The 21,726-nt window shown below is 46.0% G+C and overlaps 1 protein-coding gene across 2 annotated transcripts in view; it reads left to right on the top strand.

Annotated features, from left to right (window-relative positions):
- The window catches only part of LOC133114406 (1-phosphatidylinositol 4,5-bisphosphate phosphodiesterase delta-3-A-like), a 42,913-nt gene that overhangs the window by 8,593 nt on the left and 12,594 nt on the right, over window positions 1–21,726 (top strand). For both annotated transcript variants that reach the window (XM_061223749.1, XM_061223748.1), the window contains exons 2-7: window positions 8,431–8,598; window positions 13,011–13,239; window positions 14,667–14,796; window positions 17,619–17,844; window positions 18,193–18,394; window positions 20,780–20,924. In XM_061223749.1, coding sequence (XP_061079733.1) covers window positions 8,431–8,598; window positions 13,011–13,239; window positions 14,667–14,796; window positions 17,619–17,844; window positions 18,193–18,394; window positions 20,780–20,924 — 1,100 coding nt within the window. The remainder of the gene's footprint in view (window positions 1–8,430; window positions 8,599–13,010; window positions 13,240–14,666; window positions 14,797–17,618; window positions 17,845–18,192; window positions 18,395–20,779; window positions 20,925–21,726) is intronic.

Below are 21,726 nucleotides of genomic sequence, written 5' to 3'. Positions count from 1 at the left end.
TGCAGTGTGCATTCCCTGTGGGATTTTGCAGTTTATTGATTAAAAACGTTTTTTTTTGTGTGTTTGTTAAAAAAAAAAAAAAAAAAAACTCAAATCAAAAACCTACATCTCCACAAATCAGAACACATTTCCTTGTCCACTTGAATATTTAGAGTAATTCTGACTCTTGGACAGAAAATCTCCAATGGTTACCTTTGCTATGCCTGTTGTCAGGGTTCAACAATAGGAGGCATTTTATTTTGGGTATGCCATTTTCAAGCTTGTATTAAGGGCGCAATACTTGGGGTTGTCCATTAGCCGTTTTTTAAGTTAGCTCAGTTCTGACTACTGTTCAGAACATTTTGTTAATCTGTACTTTGTCAGTACTGTAATAAATGAACGTATTAAAGGAGATTGTATGATGGTGCAGGGATATTATCAGTTTATTTTATGGGACTGGTCTTTCATGTTCTCGCTGGGAAAATTAATCCTCTTCATTTACATTTACTTGGCAGATGCTTTTATCCAAAGCGAAGTACATTGAGTGAATTTTCAATTTCACTTCATCTCCACTGAATGTTTTGCAGTCAATCCCGCTTGTTTAAAGTAGCGTATCTCAAGTATCACAGTGACAGAGATGTAGGCCTATCTTTAAACGTTAATTTCTCCTCATGAAACGGTAGTTTGTTTTTTGGGCCTGTCAAGCAAATGCACATTAAAAAGCTCCTTGTGAAGATCACACCTGTGTGTGTGTGTGTGTATGTGTGTGTATGTGTGTGTATGTGTGTGTATGTGTGTGTATGTGTGTGTATGTGTGTATGTGTGTGTGTGTGTGTGTGTGTGTCTGTGTGTCTGTGTGTCTGTGTCTGTGTCTGTGTCTGTGTCTGTGTCTGTGTCTGTGTCTGTCTGTATGTGTGTGTCTGTGTGTATGTATGTATGTATGTGTGTGTGTGTGTGTGTGTGTGTGTGTGTGTGTGTGTGTGTGTGTGTGTGTGTCTGTGTGTCTGTGTGTCTGTGTGTCTCTGTGTCTGTGTGTCTGTGTGTGTGTCTGTGTGTATGTGTGTGTCTGTGTATGTGTGAGTGTGAGTGTGAGAGAGAGATGTACCTTCACAATTTATCATGTAATGCTTTTTAAAAAGGAAAAATAAATGTTACGAAACTCTACTTAGGTCTGTGCTAGTGATAGGCAGAGAAACAGGTGCTCTTTCGCGGTTGAGCGCACAAAGTAAGACTGAAAAAATATTGGGCATATCCATCGCCATCGATGCAAAAACACTGTGGACACAATGTTTTTGCATTCATGGCGTCCACTGAGTTTTGCATTTTTTAATTCATAACATCCATTTTAAAAAGCTGAAAAAATATTGGGGATATCCATGGCCATCAATGTAAAAACATGTAAAAGAATATAAGCATTGATCTCCAAACAAAAGCAAAGCAATCCATCTGCACATGAAAATAATATTATTTCAGACGGAGTGCTTTGTTTTTTTTTTGGGATCCGTGCTGGTATTCTTTTACATTTTTCTACATTGATGCCCATGGATATCCCCAATATTTTTTCAGCTTTTTAAAATGGCTGTTGTGAATTCAGAATAAAAATAGGGCAGCCTATTTAAACGCAACATTTTCTCACATTTTAAAAACCATGATGAAGCAGTATATACGTCGGTCCCATATCTCGCAGTAGATGGTGTTTTGAAAACTTTCTCTTTAAGTTGCATGTTCACGTACTTACAACACAGACACCATATAATGTTACCGTATGAACCTGTAACAATTTCAAACATCCTGGGAGATGGGCAATCACGGTTGTGTGTTTTCCACGCAGATGAGATGAGGAGCCTATAATGGCTCAGAGATGTATGCATGCTTCTGCCAGCTCAGTGGCTTGCCAAGTTGTCATGCTGGTGCCGTGACGAATTGTGTGTCCACAGCTTTCTGCTCGGTCACGGTGGAATCCGCGGGGAACAGAGCTGGGCTTGTGTAGACTGACCTCTTGGCTTGTTAAAAAAGTTGACATGTCTGTGAAATAACTCTGCACTTCTGGCAGCTTAATAAAAGCATTCCTCCTTCAAATGCGAGCCGTTTCAGCCGTAGTCCGTCTCCTTGGCTCCCGGTTGCCACGGTGAGGTCCATTTAGGCCAGCGCTGTCTATGGCTGCGAGGAGCTCCGGGCACTTACCCGCCGTGAACCGGTATTAACTCTGCGGGCTCTCTATGGCTGCGAGCACCTACGGGAACTTACCCGCCGTGAACCGGTATTAACTCTGCGGGCTCTCTATGGCTGCGAGCACCTACGGGCACTTACCCGCCATGAACCAGTATTAACTCTGCAGGCTCTCTCTCCATGTCCAGGAATCAGTCCTCAGCGTAGTCTAATTGGATTTTGAAAGCTATAAAATAAAAAGCACCTTTTCAAATTCTGCCATAGTCAGATCTTCTGATTTGCTATTGTGTCTTAAGTGCAATACAATTCTCGTCAAAATCTTCAACAGCGTCTTGATGTTAGAAGGGCATTAAGCAATTTTCCGTCTGCCCGTTTTCTGACTGTGGGGACTGGGGGGGACCTATTTCTCATTTCAAACATTGGTTTTAAGCTAACAGCGGACCCCTTTGTGGGAAGCGGGGCATACCGACTATTTTTCCTAATAAACTTCTTCACAGGTTGCATTGTCAGAAGTAATTTGTCTAATTTTACAAAGTGCCGTCTTACAAAGTAGCGCATTGCACGTAGCGTGTGCAGGGGTGTTAAAGTATCGTGTTTTTGTTTTTGGGTGTTCACATGGTTCTCAGGCAAGGCGGTGGTGGGTTGGTGGGGGGAGGGTGAACTTTTGTAAAGTTTTAATGAGCTATGACAGAGGGGGGCACGAGTCTTAAAAGGAGTAGGCAGGAAAACATTGCTGGTTGGCATGGTTACGGCAGTGCGGCTGCTCTCACAGGCTGCCGGAATGGGTACAGCTGGGTGGGTTTTGGCTGTTTTAAGATGCCTCCCTGAGGTAGCAGCTGGGAAAGGGTTCTGGCAGGGATAAGAAGACCTGTGTTAAAATTCAGTTATATTGTATTTTATTCATGAATATGAACTCTCGGTCTTTGGCTGTACAGTGATGTGCAAAAATGTGGGCAACCCTGGTCAATCAGCCTTTTACAAATAATATCTAAATGAACAGATGCGAACCTGGCCTACAAAATGAAACATGACGCATTTCTTTAAATTCCTTTTTATTATTTTTTAATGGTTTCAAAATAATAATAATAATAATAATAATAATAATAATAATAATAATAATAATAATAATAATAATAATAATAATTAAAAAAGGCCCTGTGCAAAACTCAGTTTGTAGTCCGCCTCACGCAACTATAAAAAGCTTAAACACTTTCTGTAGCCAGCCAAGAGTCTTTCACTTCTTGCTTTTAGAATTTTCCCCCATTCTTCCTGGTAAAACACCTCTAGCTATATTCTTCGGCCTCCTTACATTTAAGGCATGTTTGAGATCTCTCCACAGACTTTCAATGATGTTAAACTCTGTGGTGACCATGTGGTGGTTGATTTTGTCGCATGCTTTGGATAATTGTTTTGCTGGAATATCCAACCTCTCTTCAACGAAAGTTGGATACTTTAGAAGTTACTTCAGAATAAAAATTCCAGCCAAAATGAGTCCAGACTCATCGATCAAGTAAATCACCTGGGTCTTTGCCTTACTAATCATCTTTTTAAAAGTAACAAAAAATAATTTAAAAGGGTCCCCAAACATTTGCACAGGGCCCTTTTCATGAACAGATTAATTGTAACAGACATTTAAACCAGGGATGCCCAAAGTTTTACACCCCACTGTATTTTCATTACTTTCATGCCAATAAATCTCTTTGAATTTGATTTATTTTTATTTTATTTTTACTACTAGTTATTTGGCTGACGCCTTTATCCAAATCGACTTATAGTTGATTAGACTTAAGCAGGGGCCAATCTCCCCAGGATGCAATGTTGGGTTAAGGGCCTTGCTCAAGGGCCCAGCAGCTGCTCTCATAATATTGTGGCTGGACTGGGGTTGCAATATTAATAATGACACATTAATATTAACCATACAGATTAGATTAGGTTTTAGTCCACTTTTCTTGAAATTGATCTTTGATTTTACCAGGCTTACACACATTCACAACGCAGAGGTGGAAATTTCAGGAGTCAGAAAGTAAAAGTCCTGCCATGGGTTCCTTCCACCCATGAAGTCATATAGCTGATTTCACTACTATTGAATAACACTAGATAACACAATGTAAGTCACTACACCTGAAAATGTATAGGCATTGACACAATTATATCTGTATAATTCAGGATAACGTAAATACACATCAGGAATATGTTAGGTTGGGCCTTCCTCAGAATGGGGACACTATATAGTGTACAAAGGAACAAGACTGGCGATGACTATAAAATCAAGAAGTTATATGGAAACACAAGTCATTAAAAAATACTTGAAGTAACTCCAAAACATCTTGCAGAGCAGTGTTTTGTTTCCAGAATTCTCAGTGACACTGAAATCTCCCCCGACTTTAACTAAATTGCAGGTTACAATGCCAAAAATGGAGCATATAAAATCACTAACCCAACTTATTTAGTGCATAAAAAACCCACAAACATGCATCTCAGATTTAAGAATAACAACTTTAGGAAGGAGTTTGTTTCTTCTGTGTTTCTTCCAAGTAGAGCTGGTTGCTGGAATAAACACCCCATGCTGTTGTTAGGTCCACCACGGTTCCTTGGCCTGTAGTTCAATTGCGTGATCTACTGTATGTTGGAGCACTCTAGGCCCACAACTACATTCTTGCTTAGGGCCGCCAAAACCCTAGGCCCCACTCTGCTTCTCAGGCACGGTTCAATGCCTCCGGCAATAAAACCTGTTTGATAAAAGCCAGCTTTGTGAGTTTATCAGAAGTTGGCACTTGATTTGAGATGAAATGCTTGACTATTTGAATACATTTTTAAAAGGTTTGCATTGTTATTTCGACTTACCAACTAGACATTTTCATTGTTGATTCACCAGAAATCTTGGTTGTCTCCCTGGGCCTTGCCTTGAAAATATCATTAAGCAGCCATGCTAAGGCATTACTATGATGCTCTGGCTGTGTGTTTTTCTCATTCATGCTCCTTTGCCTGTCTGTGTTATTCTAAAATGCGTGTTGGGATGTTCCTGGGTGTGGCACACTGGGTGAGGCTGTAGAGCCTGTGACGTGGGATCAGGTCTCAGCGGAGTGTTTGGTACTGCGTGGAAAAGACGATGAAGCAAAAGCAGTGAAACCACAAGTTGCCGAGGCTCGTTAAAAAACCAGAGCCAACCTTGGAATTGCTTTTCCTTGCTGGCAATATGAAGATAAAAACAGTAAAATGAAAATAAAAAACGGAGGTGAGTGGGCGGTTGTTGATGACGGGGGTGGGGACTTGTGTTTGGTTGTAAACACAGGACCACAGCAAGCCTAAAATTAGTCGTGCCAGGTATGCCTTTAACTGGCACCAAAAGCATCGCAGTCTTTTGTGGATTCCCCTCCGATTCTTCAGTTGCATTCATCAGTCTTGAAATATTCAGGAGTGGGAATGGAAAAGGGCTGGAACGATCTGAAAGAAAGAAGGCATGCTTTGAGCACTCCCTGGGTGTCCGTTCCAGACTTATGCCTTCTCTAAGATGGAGGACAAGGAGTCGGGACACACCCGGGGTATGACCCATAGGCGTAACCTAGAGATAAAACCTCTTCTATCTTCAGCCTAACGAAGCGCATCGATTTCGCGCTCCATTTCCTGTCCGGGTCCGGACTGTCGCTACCCTTTTCTCGACGAAGCGATGGCCGATCTTCGTATCTCTCTGTGATTTGTGACCCGCTTTATGAGGCAAGATGGGCGCCTGGGCAAAAATACGTCTTCTTTACTGTTACTCTGAGGACGCTCGGCTGAAGTGTCTCAGCAGCTGGCCGTTTTCACTGATTCTGCCGTGTTTATTCCATTAACTCCTAACCGCCAGTGTCGTGAAAATACGAAAAATAAATTATTCTGCAAAAGACATCAGAGCTCGATTCCCATTCCCATAAAAACAGTCGCTTTCCTGGCAGGGAATACCCATGAATCCCGGCTAGCTGTCTTCCCAGTGCAGGGCTTTATTCACGGAGGCCTCGGATCAGTGGAATTATGGGCAGCCTCAACAGCTTTCAGGGATCACTTTCCAAAACCTGAAACTGAGGAACAAAAACTAGTGTAAAGCAGCCAGTGGAGAGAGGCTGTTTACTAAATGCCAACGCCTGAATAAGGTGTTATTAGACCTTTGGTAATTTAAGTGAAATGCTCTTTGTTCTTAATCATCGCTTTTCTAAAGTTTCCCTGGTCGGCTGAGGAGGAGTATTGTGAGAACGTAGCCTATATGCGAATGCAAGTTTGTTTCTTATAAACTAGTTTTCAAAACGACCCACATTATTTCATACATTTCACCTGTTCAGTGGTGATGGTTTCCTCCATTTTGCGGCCAGTTGATTAGTTTACCAAACCTTCTGCTTTCCTAAATGGACTCAAAACCTGACGATTGGCTGGTAATTGTCCATTTTTGTTCTTGCATGATAAAAAGCCTTGTAAGCACAAAAAAAGGGGGCTTACGAGTATATTATTATACACATAAAGATGATACAAAAAATCCTGGTGAATCAAAAGGTTGTGTGCCTGTATCTACAGTATGTGGATGTGTGTGTTATCGCTCTTGTAACTAAAATAATAAAAAATAATAATTAATTGTATTCCTTTCCTTTCGGGACTAAACTCTTTCCAATGATGCATGTTTCATGATGACTAGACTTCGTACAACTTCCAGCAGCTTATCTATAACAGAAGAAAATTCCACATGGTTTTACCTGTGGGCTAACTTCAGGGCAACCAACTGTTGTATTTACTGTGTGAACTGATAGTGGCGGGCTAAATAAAGTGGAGCTTGTAATCCCTCCAGCAATGTGAAATGAACACCATTTTAATCAGCGATATTAGAGCGCCCGATATTGCAAACATTATTTGAGTATTTCTCTACACCGCTATAGTAGTGTGTGTGTAGATTTTTCATGATAAAATGCAGTAAGCCGGCAGAATCTCTGTATTGCTGCTCTTCTATAGCCCTTATTTGTCACCCAGGTTTTACAGGGGATTTGGGCCTCCATAGTTGTACTCAAAACAAAGACATTGTTCAATGGGTAAACACCAGCAGGGTGCGATTCCTGCGGCCAGTCTGCCCGTGGTTTCTGGAAGTTACTGTAAAGCTATCGCCTTAGCTGAAATAGCTGGCTATTGCTTCTTCAGAGACAACATTATTATCATTACCCTTACCCAACCTAACCTAACCTGCCCCCCCATTACTCCAGGAGGGCATCATGTATCACATTTTCTATTGAAAGTGAGCAGCTGAGTCACTTGATAACTCAGTGTCTTCTGACATTCATGCCGTTCATTATGTCGTGTCATCGGCTGAAGTTTGTGTCTCGATTCTGCCACTGCGCTGAGACTGCTCCCATTTTGGATAATGACATTAGCGGCTCTGTGATTGAGGCGCTGCTATGCCCCCTGTCGGCCTTTCAGATGTTGACAGTTATGTGAGTTACTCCTGTTGGTATTTTAGACAGGTGTTTGTGTGTGTGTGTGTGTGTGTATGTGTGTGAGTGATTTAGTTGACAGGTGTGTGAGTTGCTCCAGACAGGCCTGTTGGGTAAGGATGTCCGCAGGCGTGTGTGTGTTTTAGTCTCTCTGCTGCCCCCTGTAGGCCTCTCAGATGTTGACAGGTATCAGTTATTCCTGACAGGTGTGTTGGGTAAGGATGTGTGCTGGGATGTGTGTGTGTGTGTGTGTGTGTGTGTTTTAGTTAACAGGTATGTGCATCGGGTAAGGACATTAGCAGGTGTGTGTGTTTTAGTTAACAGGTATGTGCATCGGGTAAGGACATTAGCAGGTGTGTGTGTTTTAGTCAACAGGTATGTGCTTTGGGTAAGGACATTAGCAGGTGTGTGTGTTTTAGTTAACAGGTATGTGCTTTGGGTAAGGACATTAGCAGGTGTGTGACTCGGCTCCTGTGCTCCCCCTGCAGGTGTGTGTGTGTGTTCAGTGTGTGTGTTTAGCGTGTGTTTAGCCTGTGACTGGGCTCCTGTGCTCCCCTGCAGGTGTGTGTCTGCGTGTGTGTGTTTAGTGTGTGTGTGTGTTTAGCGTATGTTTAGCGTATGTTTAGCGTATGTATGTTTAGCGTGTGTTTAGCGTGTGTTTAGCCTGTGACTCGGCTCCTGTGCTCCCCTGCAGGTGTGTGTCTGCGTGTGTTTAGCGTGTGTGTGTTTAGTGTGTGTGTGTGTTTAGCGTATGTTTAGCGTATGTTTAGCGTATGTATGTTTAGCGTGTGTTTAGCGTGTGTTTAACCTGTGACTGGGCTCCTGTGCTCCCCTGCAGGCGTGCTGGATGACTCTGACGTGCTGACCATGCTGCGGGGCTCCAGCATGGTGAAGGTGCGCTCCCAGCGCTGGCAGAAGAGCCGCGGCCTCAGACTGCTGGAGGACGGCGTCACCGTGTGGTGCGAGTCCAGCAAGACCTCCCGCAAGGCCAAGGCCCAGCAGACCTGTGAGTGAGGGAGGGAGGGAGAGAGGGAGGGAGAGAGGGAGGGAGGGAGGGACTGAGGGAAAGGGGGAGGGAGGGAGGGAGGGACTGAGGGAAAGGGGGAGGGAGGGAGGGAGAGAGAGGGTAAGATGGAGAGAAAGGCAGAGAGGGAGGGAGGGAGGGAGAGAGGGAGAGAAGGGGGGAGCTGGGACATGAACTGTATACAGAGCACATGAAATCATGGATATCTTTTTGACATTTGGTTCCTGTTTCAACATAGCTTCCTTCCTTTTTATTATTTGCTTTTAGAAAGGCCCCAAAGCACTATAGGATTACTGAATCTGTCTCCAAAATCTCAAAAGGTGTCAAAGTGCCACCTAGTACAGTACCCACTCAAAATGAAGTGTTGCCAGCTATTTTTGAAGGCCCTTGGATCCATTGCCTACATCAGAAGCAGTGAGATGCACAGTTAGGTTGCCCTTATTTGCAATGTCATTGGACCATGACTTCAGGCGTGACTAATATACTTACTTGTGGTGCCTCATGTGCGCGCGCGTGTGTGTGTGTGTGTGTGTGTGTGTGTGTCTGGCAGACATCGTTGTCTGTGGCGTCTCATTTAAGTTGGTCTTGTTTGTTCAACAGAGAAACCTGCTGTAATAACAGGGGAGGAGTTCATGCACGCTCAGCTGTGGTTCACAGCACTGTGTGTGGTTTCATACTCATAAGCAGCTCGGCCTGTGTCCAGGCAGTGTTCAGATACGTCTCCTACCTTTGCGTCCTGTTCTTTCTCCAGTGTTCATTATTTAAACTGCTCTCTGGAGTAGGATGTTGAGGACCGGCCCTCAGGGACATCTGATGTCCCCCCTAATTGGGTCACAGGTTTTGTCAGCAGCGGGTAGCTGGCCTGGCCGCCAGTCAAACGTCCCTAATAAACTCCACGTCTTGCTGATCTAAGTAGTGACCTCCTTTCAGAAGCTGGGCTGGGTATAGCCAACATTAGAGTGTGTCTGGGGTGGGGGAGAAGGGGAGGTCACATGATCTTGGCTCGTATCTAGGGCTGTTCTTGGCTCGTTCCCCTCCACCAACGCACGCACATGCTCACCAATACACACATACATATAGCATGAATTTGACCTATGCCCCCCCGCCTTGGAGTTGTACATGAGCCACATTCAGCCTTAGTGTGAAGGAACACAGCCAGTGGGAAATGCAGGGAGTGGTGGTGGGGGGGGTGGGGGGGGGGGCGGGGTGGGGGGTTGGTGGTTGCTAGGTTGCAACTGGGAACGTAACTCCCATTCTAAAATTAGTAATGACATGTTGTCTCCCGTAAACCCACCACGCCCCTTCCCCCTCACCTGGCAACAGAGTCTACAGAGGGCCCCTGGTATCATTAAATTACATTTATGTGTTGAGCTCACTCTCTTATACACAGCTTAGACCGAATCCATTTAAACAGCTGGATAAGGCCACGGCCGAAGCACAGTAGCAGGCGCTAACTGCTGGCCTGACAGTGTTACCAGGGCACTGCGTCTGCAGCTCGAAGCTAACGGTTAAACGCCTCTTCATGAGGGGTCTTGTGGAGACTTCATGAGACTTCATGTCGGGCTTTGTGGAGACTTCATGGGGGGCTTTGTGGAGACTTCATGGGGGGCTTTGTGGAGAGTTCATTAGGGGCCTGCTGGAGACTCCATGAGGGGCTTTGAGGAGACTTCATGAGGGGCTTCGGGGAAACTCCTTGAGGGGCTTTTGGTTGGGTCTGGGCTTGTCTGCTAAGCCCATGCCAGTCGACCGCCCTGAAACCTTTTCACCCCCAATTTAATTTAATTTGTTTAACAATTTTTCCGGAAGTCTGCCACAAAGGCACTTTACAGAGTAGCAGGACAAACACCATGCCTGGACCCCCAAATAGCAAGCACATCAGGTAAACACCAAACACTGATGGGATAAAGTGAGAACAAATCTCGGGAGGAACCCTTCCAGGTATAAAGGTAGAATGGATAAAGATGGAAGGTTTGGAGTAGTGGAGTCTGTCTCTTCTTAGCCTGTTACCTGTGGCTATAGCAAATTAAAATGGCTGAAGGGAAAACTGACTTTCAGACTAGATACCTCAACCAGACTCATACACACACACACACACATACAAATACACATGAAGAGCCTTTACAGTCTGACAGCTCATAGCAGGATAGAGCATTTAGCAGTAAAAGGCTATTGCCCTCCGCTGAGAGGCATTGAGGGTCTGAAAGTCAGTGTTTCTTAATGAATCTGGGGCACTCAGTTGAAACCGCATGCCTAGACTGGGTTAGGCACAGCGCAGGTGCACGTGTCCTTGGAAACAGCCCAGCTAGCGCTCCGCTAACACGCTCCGCTAACACGCTGCTTTATCACTCTCACTCAGAGCTGCTTAGTCAGGCTGACAGTGGATGCTAACTGTTCTATGAGAGCCAGATGGTGCTTCATACAGAGTGGAAACCGAAGAATGCGAACGGTCCAAAATCCCTCCAAATGAGTTCCTCAAACTTGTCAAGCAGTACAGGAAAACACTCCGTGCAGTTACGCTTGCCAGAGGTGGATGTACTAAGTGCTAAACCAGGGGTGCTAATCATTTTACTTTATTTTTTTAAATGAATGTTAGCTTTTGGTTGGTTTCATTGAGACATTAATCATTTTGAGACATTCATTTTGTGCATTGCCAGTCAGGGGTGCCAATAATCCTGGAGCCCACTGTGTTCATGTGTGTGTGTGTGTGTGTGTGTGTGTGTGTGTGTGTGTGTGTGTGTGTGTGTGTGTGTGTGTGTGTGTGTGTGTGTGTGTGTGTGTGTGTGTGTGTGTGTGTGTGTGTGTGTGTGTGTGTGTGTGTGTGTGTGTGTGTGTGTGTGTGTGTGTGTGTGTGTTGTGTGTGTGTGTGTGTGTGTATCTGTGTGTGTACAGTATGTGCATGTGTTGTGCATGGTTGTGTGTGTGTATGCCGTGCCATGCTTGTTTGCTCTCCCATTACAGGTCGGCTTGTGGGTCTTTTTATAACTGTCCAGTACCGCTTGGCTCTGATCCAGAGGCCTGGTGACACCAGAGTAGTGACTCCATTATGGACTCATTTTTAGAGCTCATCATCTTTCAGCCCACATTCAACTCATTTTCCACCAGCTGTGAAGATTTTGCCTTTGAAATGCAGACATGTGAGATGTTGATTTACACGTTGGCTTATGGTCTGTGTTGCCCTTGGTATTATAAGTGTTGCAATATTTAGGTCCTTGTTAATACAGTATTTGTTCCTTGTAAATGTCACTGGACATTTAAGAATATTTTTATTCTTTTTTTTCTTTCTTTTTTCTTGCTCAAGACACATTGGTTATTGTTAATGCGCTGCCTTCATGTCACAGAAAAATTATTTGGAGCCACTAAAGTCTTATCAGCTTGTTCACAGGAGCAGTATCTCCTCTGCACACTGTTGTGGCTTCCTTGTTTCCCTTGAGTTCCTCTTCATAATGTGTATTTCCCTCTCTTTTTACTTCAAACCTCAGTCCTGGAGGACCGCAGTGTCTGCTGGTTTAACTCCAGTCCTGGAGGGCAGCAGTGTCTGCAGGTTTAACTCCAGTCCTGGAGGGCAGCAGTGTCTGCAGGTTTAACTCCACTCCAGTGGTATTTTTATCATGAATTTTGATGAGCCCTTTGATTATCTTGTGACTCACCGTGCACTGAAGTGGGAGCAGCGCCATTGCTCGTGTGCCAGTATGTCAATCAAGAATTTTTGCTGGACCTCATTGCAATTTTCCAGTCAGACCAGTCAGCCATTTACACTTTCGTCATTCAGGTCTAATGCGCAAATCACAGACCTCTACCTCTCTCCCTCTCCCCCCTTCTCTCTTTCTTTCTCTCCCCCTCCTTCCCTGTCTCCCTCTACCTCTCTCTCCCTCCTTCCCTTTCTCTCCTTCTCTCTTTCTCTCCCTTCTCCCCTCTCCCTCTACCTCTCTCCCTTCTTCTCTCCCCCTCCTTCCCTCATTCCTCTATATCTTTCTCTCTCTTCTCCTTCCCTCTCTCCCTCTACCTCTCTCTCCCCCCTACCTCTCTCCCTCTCTCCCCCTCCTTCCCTCTCTCTCACCCCCCTCTCTCTACCTCTCTCACCCCCTCTCCCTCTCTCTCCCTCCCTCTCCCCCCTCCCTCCCTCCCTCTCCCTCTCCCTCTCTCTCTCTCTCCCTCCCCATCTCTCTCCCTCCCTCTCCCCCTCCCTCCCTCCCTCTCCCCCTCTCTCTCTCCCCCCCTCCCTCCCTCCCTCTCCCCCTCTCTCTCTCCCCCCCTCCCTCCCTCTCCCCCTCTCTCTCTCCCCCCCCTCCCTCTCCCCCTCTCTCTCTCCCTCCCTCTCCCTCCCTCTCCCCCCCCCTCTCTCTCCCTCTCCCTCTCCCTCTCCCTCTCCCTCTCCCTCTCCCTCTCTCTCTCAGTTGCTGTGACGGAGGTGGAGTGTGTGCGTGAGGGCTGTCAGTCTGAGGCCCTGAGGATGCTCTCTGGCTCGGTGCCGGACGGCCAGTGCTTCACCGTGGTGTTCCGGGGCGGGAGGAAGAGTCTGGACCTCCGCTGCCCGGACGAGGAAGAGGCCAAGAGCTGGGTCCGCGGGATCCGCACCCTCCAGGACAGGGTGTCCAACATGACCCAGAAGGAGAAGCTTGACCAATATCCTTCAGCCGTGCCATGCACCGCCCCAATGATTTATCATAATAATAACTCGAGCACATTGGATTGAAACTGAATATCAGCTTTAATTTTCAATAATTTACAGTCCATATCTGATGAACTGTTGAAGAATAGGCCCCAACTGGAAAATTGTCTGCTCTGCTGTTTCTCATTCATGTTGTTTCTCAATGACCGCTTTAATAGGTGGACAAGTACACCAACTTGTTAATTCAAATATATATGTGATATATGTATATATATGTGATATCAGCCAATCATAAAAGCATCCAGACATGGTCAAGAGGTTCAGTTGTTGTTCAGTGTGGGGAAGAAATGAGTTGACTAAGTGACTTTGACCATGGAATGATTGTTGATGGTTTGAGTATCTCAGAAACTGGATTTTCATGCACAACAGTTTCTAGAGTTTACAGAGAATGGTGCGAATAACATCCAATGAGCGGTGGTTCTGGGGGCCAGACAGGTTTTGTGTGTGTGGTGTGTGGTGTGTGGTGTGTGGTGTGTGTGTGTGTGTGTGTGTATGTATGTGTGTGTGGTGTGTGGTGTGTGGTGTGTGTGTGTGTGTGTGTGTGTATGTATGTGTGTGTGGTGTGTGGTGTGTGGTGTGTGGTGTGTGTGTGTGTGTGTGTGTGTGTGTGTGTGTGTGGTGTGTGGTGTGTGGTGTGTGGTGTGTGGTGTGTGGTGTGTGGTGTGTGGTGTGTGGTGTGTGGTGTGTGTGTGTATGTGTGTATGTGTGTATGTGTGTATGTGTGTATGTGTGTGGTGTGTGGTGTGTGGTGTGTGGTGTGTGGTGTGTGGTGTGTGTGGTGTGTGTGTGTGTGTATGTGTGTATGTGTGTATGTGTGTATGTGTGTATGGTGTGTGGTGTGTGGTGTGTGGTGTGTGGTGTGTGGTGTGTGGTGTGTGGTGTGTGGTGTGTGTGTGTGTGTGTGTGTGTGTGTGTATGTGTGTATGTGTGTGTGGTGTGTGGTGTGTGGTGTGTGGTGTGTGGTGTGTGGTGTGTGGTGTGTGGTGTGTGGTGTGTGGTGTGTGGTGTGTGTGTGTGTGTGTGTGTGTGTATGTATGTATGTGTGTATGTGTGTGTGTGTGTGTGTGTGGTGTGTGTGTGTGTGTGTGTGTGTGGTGTGTGGTGTGTGGTGTGTGGTGTGTGGTGTGTGGTGTGTGTGTGTGTGTGTGTGTGTGTATGTATGTATGTATGTATGTATGTGTGTATGTGTGTATGTGTGTGTGTGTGTGTGTGTGTGTGTGTATGTATGTATGTATGTATGTATGTATGTATGTGTGTGTGTGTGTGTGTCTGTGTGTGTGTGTGTGTGTAATGTGTGTGCGTGCTCGGGTGTATGTTTGACTGCGTCTGGGTGGCGTACCTCGGCCCCTCAATGTGCGGTTGCCTCCTTGACTCGTCCCAATTGGATCCGGGGCTACCTGCGGAGGGCGGATCAGAACCAGGACGGGAAGATGAGCTACGAGGAGGTGAGGCGGCTGCTGCAGATGATCAACATCGACCTGAGCGAGCAGTACGCCCGCTCTCTCTTCAAGGTGAGCTCGCCCCTCTCTCTCCTGCCCCTCTCTCTCCTACCCCTCTCTCTCCTGCCCCTCTCTCTCCTGCCCCTCTCTCTCCCGCCCCTCTCTCTCCTGCCCCTCTCTCTCCCGCCCCTCTCTCTCCCGCCCCTCTCTCTCCTACCCCTCTCTCTCCTGCCCCTCTCTCTCCTGCCCCTCTCTCTCCTGGCTGCTCGCTAGCTGGAGCCTCAGTCCCTCCTCATATGTAGCTCCCTCCATTGCAACAGAAAAAGTATTTTAGTTTTAAAATTAAGTGTATTTAAGTATTTAAGTCTTAAAATTAGACTTCAAATATTTCTATTCCCTATTTTTTGCTGAATAAGACTACAAATATTGCCTATTGAGGTGAGAGTTTGACTCAGTTCAAGGTTTGAAAATGTAACTTGTCAAGCAGTATTTTCTGCTTGAGACAAGGAAAAGACTTTAAGACTCATTACAAGACTAAAACACTTGGTAAGACTTTTTTTTGCAGTGCACACTTCAGCTTCTCACAACATAGCTATGTTGTGCTATGCGCCATCTGTTGCTACCACATTGCCTCTGCATTCATTGAGTGTGTGATGTTTTTATGGTTGAAACACACACACACACACACACACAAAGCTGGCTTATGAGGCAGAGCTCTTCACAAACATTTTGTTTTTTTTTCAATTTGAAAAATATGGGAGCACCCTAGTGAATCCTAATTAGTAGACATGCTCCTAAATTATTTTGCCAGTGAGCACACATCAGCAGCCAATCCTCCTAAAATGGCTGCACTACAGAGCCCTGGGAGGGGACAGAGCCAGCCTTGTTGGCCCGTAATGACATTCTCACATCAACCGATTATCTTTTCATTGGGGTTTCTTAATTGAATTTGGAAGGATATTCATGCGCGGTCTGTTGCAAAATGGTCTCTCCGGTGCGATGCAGTAAAATATAATTTCCCATCAGTATTGGTTTAAGTCAAGGGTGTTTAATCGTATCCAAAAAGGGCCTGTGTGAGTGCTGGTTTTTGTTTACCCCAGCACTACTAAACCCAATTCTGCTATTTAATTAATGGTCTCATAAGGTCCTCATAAGTCAAATTTGGTGTCTTCGTGCTGTCTGGAAAAAATTTTTTAATGCTTGGTGTTGTTTTGGAGGAAGTGTGTGGTTGGGGTTTTGTGTATTTCAGTACGTGGTTTGGGCACGTTTATGTTTAAGTTCTGTGTAGCATTGGACTGTGTGTGCGTGTGTGTGTGTGCGCTGTGGTCGATAGTCGTGACATTGAGCCATTTGGTTTGTGTAGAGAGCCCTTTGTTTATAAAGCAGTCTGGAGAAAAGTCTGTGTTGAATTATAAGTGCTGTTGTGAACCAACCAGCAGTCCAAGAAATGTAAATAATTGTATTCCCCACCCTCCCCCCACCCCCACCCATCTGCACAGACAGTCTAACCACTACTTATTATCAGACCACCGCTCATCATCAGATTAAGGAAAGTGCATCATGGGGGATTGCAGGGATCCAGCTCTTGAATGTCTTTGAACCTTTCATTAGTTTCTCCTGCATTCCCACAGTCCTCCTCTTCCTCCTCCTCTCTCCCTGCAGATCGACACAGCCCACGGCTTGACCCAGAGTCTCATAGAGCATTCATCCGCTCACCCAATAGATTGTACTGTTAATAATGTGTTATCGTTCCATATTTCTGCTCCGCTCTCTCTGTCTCCACGACCTTATAAGGGCAATGCTCATTTGTACATCAAAGTTGCGCAGATTGGATTTCGCTGATTGTGTCCGTGAACCGTTGCCTCTCATGTGAACCACTTTGTGCAGCAAAAACGATCAACATAATAGTGCTATTGCTCTGAAAGACAGAAAGCGGCCCAGCAACCATAAATATTGCAGGGATTTCTGTCCTCTCTTTAACCTTTTAGTGTTTTGAGTTGGCTCTGTCTCTGTGTGTGTGTGTAAGCCTGCGTGTGTGTATTTGTGTGTGCACACGTGTAGCGTCCGTGACCCTCTGAGCAGGACACACGTGTCTGTGAAGGTGTGTGTGTGTGAATTAGGCTGTGTGTATGTGTGTTTGTGCACAGTTTTCTGTATTTGTATGTGTGTGCGTGTGTAGCACAAAATTCTATGCCCTGTGCATATGCAGTCTCTGTGGGGCCCCTTAAAACTTTAGAGCAAAGCAAAGTTTTCATTCCAGGCCCTTTGAGACCCCCACCTCCCCCTGCCTTGGGGCCCTGGGTATAAAGTTCCAGTACTCCCCCACTGTGACGTGTGTGTGTGTGTGTGTGTGTGTGTGTGTGTGTGTGTGTGTGTGTTTCGGCAGATGCACACACATTGCAGCCTTTGATAGTGTCTGCTATCAAACAGTGCCTGCTTGTGCCTGTCTGCTCATATCTGCAGTACTTGCAAGTGTGTACAGGCTTGTGTGTATTCTCTGCATTCGTCCATACGTTGGGGTAATAACCACTCTGACCACGACACGCTTGTGTGTGTGCAACAGGGCCATGCTGTTTCCATGTGGTCGATAAAATCATGACTACAAAAACGTAAACAAGAAAACGTAAGCAATGCGTTTCTCAAAACGAATAGGTAAGTTAACCAACATTGAATAGACACAAGTGATGTTTTTTCTTCCCTGGAGGCATTTCACTGAAGTTAGGAGATGTGTTACCGTATGAAGTATGATTAAAGACGAAAAGAAGGAACGAAACCTACCTGCCACCTGCTTATTGCGCTAAAAAAAGCGATTGATGTACTGCGTTAGCTATATCACGCAGCCCTGGTGTGAGTGTGTGACCCCGCCCTGACGTCCCTCTCTCTCCGGTTCGCAGAAGTGCGACCGCTCGGGAGACGGTCGTCTGGACCACGTGGAGATCGAGGAGTTCTGCAGGGAGCTTCTCCGCCGGCCGGAGCTGGACTCCGTGTTCCGCCGTTACTCCGGCAACGGCTGCGTGCTGACCACCGCCGAGCTGCGCGACTTCCTGGGAGACCAGGGAGAGGACGCCTCGCTCGACCACGCCCAGAGCCTCATCCTCAAATACGAGCTCAACACCTGGGGTAAGCCCCTCACACACACACGCACACATACACACTCACACTCATTAGATTGTGACTGAGAGAGCCTGTGCATGCATACACATACACATACACATACACATACACACACACACACACACACACACGCATGCACACACACACACGCACACACACACACACACACACACGCATGCACACACACACACGCACACACACACACATACACACACACACTCACACACACACACACACACACTCTCACATGAACACACACATGCACACACACACACTCTCACACACACGCACATTAGATTCGTGTTCACTGGGCTGTGTCCGCGCTCGGTCAGCAGTGAGTTGCTTTGCCTGCAGCTCAGAAGCACCAGCTGATGACGCAGAACGGGTTCACCATGTACATGCTGTCCCAAGAGAACGACGTGTTCAGCCCGTCCCACGCCGAGGTGTACCAGGACATGAGCCAGCCCCTGGCCCATTACTTCATCTCCTCCTCACACAACACCTACCTCACCAAGGACCAGGTGACCAGCGCCAGCAGCACAGAGCCCTATATCAGGTACCTACACCTGGATGGACCGCGGGTGACTCTGACCGCGTGTGAATCTGTCCTGACCGCGTGTGAATCTGTTCTGACCGCGTGTAAATCTGTCCTGACCGCGTGTGAATCTGTTCTGACCGTGTGTGAATCTGTTCTGACCGCGTGTGAATCTGTTCTGACCGCGTGTGAATCTGTTCTGACCGCGTGTGAATCTGCTCTGACCACGTGTGAATCTGCTCTGACCTCGTGTGAATCTGTTCTGACCGCGTGTGAATCTGCTCTGACCGCGTGTGAATCTGTTCTGACCGCGTGTGAATCTGTCCTGACCGCGTGTGAATCTGCTCTGACCGCGTGTGAATCTGCTCTGACCGCGTGTGAATCTGCTCTGACCGCGTGTGAATCTGCTCTGACCGCGTGTGAATCTGCTCTGACCTCGTGTGAATCTGTTCTGACCACGTGTGAATCTGCTCTGACCTCGTGTGAATCTGTTCTGACCGCGTGTGAATCTGCTCTGACCGCGTGTGAATCTGCTCTGACCGCGTGTGAATCTGCTCTGACCGCGTGTGAATCTGCTCTGACCGCGTGTGAATCTGTTCTGACCGCGTGTGAATCTGTCCTGACCGCGTGTGAATTAATGCTGACTGTGTGTGATACCCTGCTCTGCCGTGTGTGGACCTGTCCACACTGTGTGTATGAAAAAGGTACACCCAAAAAAAAAATGCTTCTCTCCATGTAATTCAATTATTAGAATTTTTTTTTTTTTTAAATAACCATGTTTCTGCAGTATACCTTTACCACTACACCCTGATAAAGGCTTATTGTCGAAACAAGTCCGTGATTTCCAAATAAAAATATTTAGAATTGCTTTGAGAGAAGTGTGCGGCTTCCAACTTTTCAGACTCTTGTGTGAACATGTCTCCACTGCTTCATTACATTACATTCATTACATAGGCATTTGGCAGACACTCTTATCCAGAGCGACGTGCAGTTGATTAGATTAAGCAGGAGACAATCCTCCCCTGGAGCAATGCAGGGTTAAGTGTTGCATGAAGGGCCCAACGGCTGTGCCAATCTTATTGTGGCTACACCGGGGATCGAACCACCGACCTTGCGGGTCCCAATCATGTACCTTAACCACTACGCTACAGGCCACCCCAATTGTGTCCATTTCCTAATTGTAAATGCTTAGCATTTAGTGTCCTATGTACGTCGCTCTGGATAAGACCGTCTGTCAAATGCTATTAATGTAATGTAATGTAATCTATGTATGTATGTATGCACAGTGCTGTGCATGAGCCGACAGTGTTTCTCTGTGACCTGTTCAGGGCTATCGCTATAGGGCTATAGTGTGAAACCCAGCCGTGCGTGTCTGTAATACAGACCCTCGTTCACAGCGCACTGCTGTGCGCTTCTATAAATACGCTGCGACAGATATATTTTCTTGAGCTATAGTTAACATTGGCAAGCGGGCTGAATAGATTCTTTAAGTTCTCAGCCAACGGTTTTATTTTTAATGCATATTAAAATGCATATTTTTAATGCATATTAAAATGCATATTTTTAATGCATATTAAAATGCATATTTTTAATGCACATGCATATTTATAACCTATGAAGTATTAATTTAACCTCCCGGCATAAAAACTAAGCAAATGTTTGCATTTGTTGAAAGCCTCAAAAGACAGGAAATTATATTGATCAGCCCAAATGCTAACATCAGCCTGCTGTCCATCTTGGTATCAGTACAGGTGTTTGACAACATGCTACGGCCTTGTAGTTTATGTACTGTTTGTGCAGAATAAGACTCATTTATACGCAATTATTTGCATAGCATTAAGATGGCAGCATATTTTTATTTTGATAAATTCAACAGATACAAAATAAATTGTATATATTACAGGCAACATTATAACATGTATTCCCACAGTGAGGGTGGGAATACGTGTTATGAATGTACATGTGGGAATGGTGGCACTATCATTGAGTGATTGTGAATGCACAGCAATTAGCCATGACTTTGTTTAATTGGTCCATTACTTTTGGACAAATATGAATAATTATGTATAGGCTCATATACACTCAGTGATCACTTTATTTGGTATTTATTAGACTTATTTTTTAGACTTAAGTCTTCTGCTGCTGTATCCTATCCACTTAGAGGTTTGGTGTGTTGTGTGTTCAGAGATGCTGTTCTGCATACCACTGCTGTAATGTGTGGTTATTTGTGTTACTGTCACCTGGCCCTTCTCCTTGACCTCTCTCATTAACCATGCATTTCTGCCCGCTTGTGTGTCTGTGTGTCTGTGTGTCTGTGTGTCTGTGTGTCTGTGTGTCTGTGTGTCTGTTTGTGTTTGTGTGTGTGTGTGTGTGTGTGTCTGTCTGTGTATGTGTATGTGTGTTTAGGGCTCTGAATCAAGGCTGTCGGTGTGTGGAGCTGGATTGCTGGGACGGGGACAGGGGTGAGCCGGTTATCTACCACGGACACACCCTGACCTCCAAGGTGACCTTCAGGGAGGTGATTGAGACCATCGCCCAGTACGCCTTCAAGGTGAGGCTGTGGAGAGACCCTGACAGTGGGGATGACCAATGGCATCTAAAGACTGAAACTCATCCATCCATCCATCCATTATCTTAACCCGCTTATCCTGAACAGGGTCGCAGGGGGGCTGGAGCCTATCCCAGCATACATTGGGCGAAAGGCAGGAATACACCCTGGACAGGTCGCCAGTCCATCGCAGGGCACACACACCATTCACTCACACACTCATACCTATGGGCAATTTAGACTCTCCAATCAGCCTAACCTGCATGTTTTTGGACTGTGGGAGGAAACCGGAGTACCCGGAGGAAACCCACGCAGACACGGGGAGAACATGCAAACTCCGCACAGAGAGGCCCCGGCCGACGGGGATTCGAACCCAGGACCTCCTTGCTGTGAGGCAGCAGTGCTACCCACTGCACCATACGTGCCGCCGACTGAACCTCATTCAGACCAAAAAAATCAGCAACTGGCACTGTCGTTTTAGAGCATGGATACTGCAATCTGGCCCTCGAGGCCCGTCGTACGATGGTACATTTTTGGATTAATGCCACCCCTGCTGAAAAAAAAAACTGCTTTTGAAGCATCTGGTAGCTGGTTGAGCAGTTAGACCAGCTCTGTCCTCAACATGGTTCTACCAGCTTAAGCTTTGTTTTTTAAATGGCCGGTAGCTGGTATTTCAAGCTGGTTATAACTGGATTTTAAACCAGGGACTGATTGGCCAGAGATTTAACTGGGTTTAAATCGGGGAAAATAAAAACCAGCAGTACTACCGGCTGGCCTTGTTTCTCCTATAAACAGGTGTTTTAGA

The sequence above is a fragment of the Conger conger genome, chromosome 16 (genome assembly GCF_963514075.1).
Source record: "Conger conger chromosome 16, fConCon1.1, whole genome shotgun sequence".
In the NCBI taxonomy this organism is placed as follows: Eukaryota; Metazoa; Chordata; class Actinopteri; order Anguilliformes; family Congridae; genus Conger; species Conger conger.
The sequence above is the reverse complement of the archived record's forward strand: the minus strand, read 5'-3'. Positions and strand labels throughout refer to the sequence as shown.